At 48.3% G+C, this 6,533-nt stretch overlaps 1 protein-coding gene across 1 annotated transcript; it reads right to left on the bottom strand.

Annotated features, from left to right (window-relative positions):
* Nucleotides 1-412: 412 nt before the first annotated feature.
* Nucleotides 413-1,593, bottom strand: LOC120945094 (histone H1.10-like). The gene has a single exon (XM_040358958.1). It carries the CDS (start codon nt 1,473-1,475, stop codon nt 798-800), a length of 678 nt encoding a protein of 225 aa, XP_040214892.1. The 5' UTR covers nt 1,476-1,593; the 3' UTR covers nt 413-797.
* Nucleotides 1,594-6,533: the final 4,940 nt, after the last annotated feature.

The following is a 6,533-nucleotide window of genomic DNA, read 5'->3' on the forward strand; positions in this document are numbered from 1 at the left end:
AAAATAAAACACCAATGTGCAAAATAAAAAAAAGCTTATACATTGCGATCAACACAACATTTAAAAAAAATAAAAATAAAAAACAAAATCTCGTGGTCCCAGCAAGGATATTCAGTTTCCAAAACGGGCACAAAACCAAAATAATAATAATTATAGAAAACAATAAAAAAAATAAAACGATAAGAAATTCACAATCCCCTCCCCCCTGCAGTCCAGCAAGGCAAGCTGTCACATCAGCCCCACCCTCCCAACGCCGTTGCTACGGAGACGCCTGCTCGGCAGCGTTGGCAGCCAATAGGAAAGCGCAGCTTGCCGTTTACGAAAATTCTAAAGGAGGAGAACCGGCCGATGCAATTGGCTCAATTCACAAAGCTAACACACACAAAAGGGTAAGGATGCTTATTTTTCAAAAAATAAAAATAAAAAAAAGTGACAGTTATTTTCACGTCCGCCGAGGTTCGAACATTACAGTCAGGACTGGAAATAAAGATACTTATCGTCCTTGGGAAGCTTTGCGAAGTGAGCCTGCGATTCGAAGGGGGGGGGGGGCAATTATGTGCTTTGAAGAAAGTGTCTCAGTCTCGATTTCGGAAACCCCCTCCCCCATTGCAGGAAACCGTTAGGACCTCCTCGCCCCCTGACGTCCGGGGGCCTCGGGGGGTATTAGCGATCATTCAGCCCCGGGGAGATAGTCCATCATTGCACAAAAAAATAATAATAAAAAAAAGCGTTTTGCGGAACTACAAGTCTCATCGTGCCCAAAGATCCCAGTCCTCTCCAGAGCCCATCCATCCCCCTCATGCCTTCCTAGTCTTGTGCACCTTGGCCCTGCTAGGCTTGCCCGCCTTCTTGCCCCCGCCGCCGGCCGCCTTCTTCTTGGGGCTCTTGGCAGGTGGCGCCGCCGCTACCGCCGCCGCCTTGGGGCTACTTTTCTTGGGTGTCTGCGTCTTCGTAGGCTTGGGTTTGGCCTTCGTCTTTTTGGGGCTCTTTTTCGGGGTGGCTTTCTTGGCGGCGGGCTTGGGGGCGGGGGCCGCCTTCTTCTCGGGGGCTCCCCCCTCCAGCTTCTTCTTGTTGAGTCGGAAGGAGCCGTTGGCGCCGACCCCCTTGACCTGGACCAGGGTGTCGTTCTGGACCAGCGCTTTCACCGAGTACTTGAGGTAGGTGCGGCCGTTCTGCTGGTCGAACCAGGAGACCTTCTTGGCCTCGCTGTAGATCTTGGCCAGGGAGGAGCCGTTCCGCTCGCCCAGCTTGCGGATGGTGTCCACCACCAGCTGGCTGTACCTGCCCGGCTGGTTCTTCTTCTTGTTCTTCTTTTTGGACCCAGAGGAAGAGGCTGCTGCTGCTTTGCTTCTCTTCCTTGAGGACTTGGTGTCAGATCCCTCTTCAGATCCCTCCTCATCTTCATCCTCCTCCTCCTCCTCTTCTTCATCTTCCTCCTCTGTGGTGGGGACATTCTCTTCCAGTTGTAGGGACATGATGATGATGATGAAGATGCTTGGTACTGATCAGAAGCTGCAGCCTTGTTTGAACCGCCAGTCGGTGCTCTGCTGCTCTTGTACTGGCTGAGCGGACCGAATTGAGAACCTCGCCAGCCTCAGCAGCTCTTTGCAGCAACTTGTGTTTCTTCCTTCCCTTCCTCCCCCCTCTAGCCCCCCACCTGCGGCCCCCCCAGGCTCGCCACCCCTCCAGCCCACCCCTAGAGACGTTTTCCCACGCAGCCCAGGGCAGATCTGCCCCATGGGCGCCCCCGATGCCCCCTCCAGGTGCGATTTAAAAGCAGCACCCTGCAAATGTCTGGCAGCTGCGGATGGGGGGCTGTTGTTCGGAGGCTTCTATCTCCCTCGCGCGTTGGCTTTGCGGGATTAAAAGGCGGGGGCTGGAGGAGAAGAGGTTAAAGAGGAGGCTGGTCGCCACGGGGGAGGTCTGCACGTGGGGGGACATTTAAATTAATCGGGTTAATTTGTTGGAACTAACACAGGGCGCGCCCTCTGGTGGCCGCATGGCGCTAGGACACGCCAGCAGGAATCTCAGTGTATCAAAATAGAGGCACACCTATATCCGGAGAGGTGATACATTGTATACAGAGAACAAAGCATGCGGGTCATAAAAGAGTGTCAGCATCTGACGTTTCTTCTCTTTTTTTTTTATATATATATTTTTTTATGAGTGAAGAGTACCAGGCACAGGAAAAAATAAATAAATAAATATTATATAACAATTTTTTTTAATAATAATAATAAAAAAAAAAAAAAATATATATATATATACACACACACACACATATATATATATATATATATATATATATATATATATATATATATATATATATACACATATATATATATATATACACACACACATATATATATATACACACACATATATATATATATATATATATATATATATACACACATATATATATATACACACACACATATATATATATATACATGTATATATGTGTGTATATATATATATATATATGTGTGTGTGTATATATATATATATATATAAATATATGTGTATATATATATATATGTATGTATATGTATGTATATATATATATATATATATATATATATATTATATATGTATGTGTATATATATATATATATATATATATATATATATATATATATATATATATATATATATATACATATATTTATATATATATATATATATATATAAATTCCCGAATTCATTACAATAAAATATATTTTTCTTCATTTTTTTTTCCTCCATAAATAATGGAGATGCTGTAGAAATATAAAGAGAACCTGTCACGAGAAATGTGCATACAAAAAAAAAAAAAAATATTCCAGGTATGTATAAGTTTTAGGGTCCATTCACACTAGAACTGTATGTAAATCGCATCGGGTACGCTGTGCGCTTCACACGCAGCTCCGCGCAGTGCGATTTCAAGCTCGTTCGTTATGAACAGAGCCGGTGATACCACTCGGCAAACTAGGCGGTCGCCTAGGGCGCACTGCTGCCTAGGGGCGCCTGGCCACTGGTGTTCCTACTCTTTTCTCTCTGCCGCGAACAACTAAGTCTCAGCATCAGCAGGCAGATGCCACTCCGTTCGCACATAGACACAGTCCTCCGCCGCCGCTGCTGCACCTCTGACACTGTGTCCCGACTCCCAATCAAACATACATTGATGGGTGCTGGTGGGCTGCATTGATGGGCGGTGGTGGGCTGCATTGATGGGCGATGGTGGGCTGTGTTGATGGGCGATGGTGGGCTGTGTTGATGGGCGATGGTGGGCTGCGTGGATGGGCGATGGTGGGCTGCGTTGATGGGTGATGGTGGGCTGCGTTGATGGGCAATGGTGGGCTGCGTTGATGGGCGATGGTGGGCTGCGTTGATGGGCGATGGTGGGCTGCGTTAATGGGCGATGGTGGGCAGCGTTGATGGGCGATGGTGGGCTGCGTTTGATGGGCGATGGTGGGCTGCGTTGATGGGCGATGGTGGGCTGCGTTGATGGGCGATGGTGGGCTGTAGGCATGTGCATTTCGTTTCGTTCCGAATCGAAATTCGGACGAATTTTTCATTATTCGGACATTCGGATGCATACGAATTCCCGAATTGCAATATTAATGAATTTACCGAATCCGAACGAACGTTTTCGATTCCGAATCGAAAACCCGCGGACGAAATTCGATCGGAATTCAAATTTTTTTTTTTTTCGAATTCCGATCGAATTTCGTCCGCGGGTTTTCGATTTGGAATTCGAAAAAAAAAAATTTTTTTTTTTTTTTTTTGGAACTCCGATCGAATTTCGTCCGCGGGTTTTCGATTTGGAATTCGAAAAAAATTTTTTTTTTTTTTTTTTTGGAATTCCGATCGAATTTCGTCCGCGGGTTTTCGATTTGGAATTCGAAAAAAAAAAAATTTTTTTTATTTTTTTTTGGAATTCCGATCGAATTTCGTCCGCGGGTTTTCGATTTGGAATTCGAATTTTTTTTTTTTTTTTTCGAATTTTGATCGAATTTCGAAATTATATTCGAAGAGAGAATTTTCGAATTCGACCGGATTTTTCGAAATTCGGTCGAAAACGAACGAGTTCCGAAAACGAATTTAACACATGTAACGAACCTAACTTAACGAAATTAATTAAATAACGAATTAAAACATAACGAAACGAAACGAAATTTTCCCTTTTGCACATGCCTAGTGGGCTGCATTTGATGGGCGATGGTGGGCTGCATTTGATGGGCGATGGTGGGCTGCATTTGATGGGCGGTGGTGTGCTGCGTTGATGGGCGATGGTGGGCTGCGTTTGATAGGCGATGGTGGGCTGTGTTGATGGGCGATGGTGGGCTGCGTGGATGGGCGATGGTGGGCTGCATTTGATGGGCGATGGTGGGCTGCGTGGATGGGCGATGGTGGGCTGCGTTGATGGGCGATGGTGGGCTGCATTGATGGGTGATGGTGTGCTGCGTGGATGGGCGATGGTGGGCTGCGTGGATGGGCGATGGTGGGCTGCGTGGATGGGCGATGGTGGGCTGCGTTGATGGACGATGGTGGGCTGCGTTGATGGGCGATGGTGGGCTGCGTTGATGGGCGATGGTGGGCTGCGTTGATGGGCGATGGTGGGCTGCGTTGATGGGCGATGGTGGGCTGCGTTGATGGGCAATGGTGGGCTGCGTTGATGGGCGATGGTGGGCTGCGTGGATGGGCGATGGTGGGCTGCGTGGATGGGCGATGGTGGGCTGCGTGGATGGGCGATGGTGGGCTGCGTTGATGGGCGATGGTGGGCTGCGTGGATGTGCAATGGTGGGCTGCGTGGATGTGCGATGGTGGGCTGCGTTGATGGGCGATGGTGGGCTGCATTTGATAAGCACTGGTGGGCTGCATTGATGGGCGATGCATTTGATGGGCGATGGTGAGCTGCATTTGATGGGCACTTCATTAAAAAAGGTGGGGTACACATGGGCAGGGAAAACGGGTGGCATCAGGAGTGAAGCCGGTGGGGGCAGAATGAGGTTTCGCCTAGGGTGTCAAAAATCCTTGCGCCAGCCCTGGTTGTGAATGGGCTGAAATCGCACGGCACCGAAAGTAGCGCATGCACTTCTTTTTGAAATGTGTGTTGCAATCCAGTGCGGGCAAACGAAATGCGCTGCCCGAACTCCAGGAGAGGACACAACAGCCCGGCCACATGAGCGGGTAAGTTCCCGACCACCTGTGCGTGCGGGGGGAGTTGCCGTTTCAATGCCGTGCCACACCACCGGGGGGTGTTATTTGGGGGGCAGCAAATAAGGACCCACAAGCCGCCACTGCTTATACCTATTCATACCTGGGATGCCAGCTTGAACCAGTGTAATTATATTGTATATATACCACTCATAGGATCCCTTTAGATCAGGGGTCTCCAAACTTTCTAAACAAAGGGCCAGTTTACTGTCCATCAGACTTTAGGGGGGCTGAACTGTGGCCAGTGGGAGTAGAAAATGTCCTGGTGTCAGTGGAAGCAAACAACACCCCATCATTGGTATTGGGGGTAGAATAGTGCCTCATTATTGGTATCAGCGGGAGGAATAGTGTCCCATCATTGGTGTCAGTGGGAGGAATGGTGCCTCATCACTCGTGTCAGTGGGAGGAATAGTGCCCCATTGTTGGTGTCAGTGGGAAGAATAGTTCCCCATTGTTGGTGTCAGTGGGAGGAATAGTGCCCCATCGCTGGTGTCAGTGGGTCAAAAGTGCCCCATCACTGGTGTCAGTGGGAGGAATAGTGCCCCATTGTTGGTGTCAGTGGGAGGAATTGTTCCCCAATCGTTGGTGTCAGTGGGAGGACTAGTGCCCCATCGTTGGTGTCAGTGGGAGGACTAGTGCCCCATCGTTGGTGTCAGTGGGAGGACTAGTGCCCCATCGTTGGTGTCAGTGGGAGGACTAGTGCCCCATCGTTGGTGTCAGTGGGAGGACTAGTGCCCCATCGTTGGTGTCAGTGGGAAGCATCGTGCCCCATCACTGGTGTCAGTGGGAGGAATATTGCCTCATCATTGGTGTCAATGGGAGGAATAGTGTCCCATCACTGGTGTCAGTGGGAGGAATTGTGCCCCATTGTTGGTGTCAGTGGGAGGAATTGTGCCCCATCATTTGTGTCAGTGGGAGGACTAGTGCCCCATTGTTGGTGTCAGTGGGAAGAATAGTGCCCCATTGTTGGTGTCAGTGGGAGGAATAGTGCCCCATCACTGGTGTCAGTGGGAGGAATAGTGCATTATTATTGGTGTCAGTGGGAAGAATAGTGACCCATTATTGGTGTCAGTGGGAGGAATAGTGCCCCATTGTTGGTGTCAGTAGGAGGAATAGTGCACTATTATTGGTGTCAGTGGGAAGAATAGTGACCCATTATTGGTGCACTAATGATGGGGCACTATTCCTCCCACTGACACCAACGATGGGGCACTACAAGAAACACCATATTTAAAGAGGAGCTCCAGTAATTTTTGTGAAAATTTCAAGTCAGCAACTACAAAATGTAGCTGCTGACTTTTGACAGACACTCACCTGTCCCACATTGG

Source organism: Rana temporaria, chromosome 7 (assembly GCF_905171775.1).
Source record: "Rana temporaria chromosome 7, aRanTem1.1, whole genome shotgun sequence".
NCBI lineage: Eukaryota > Metazoa > Chordata > Amphibia > Anura > Ranidae > Rana > Rana temporaria.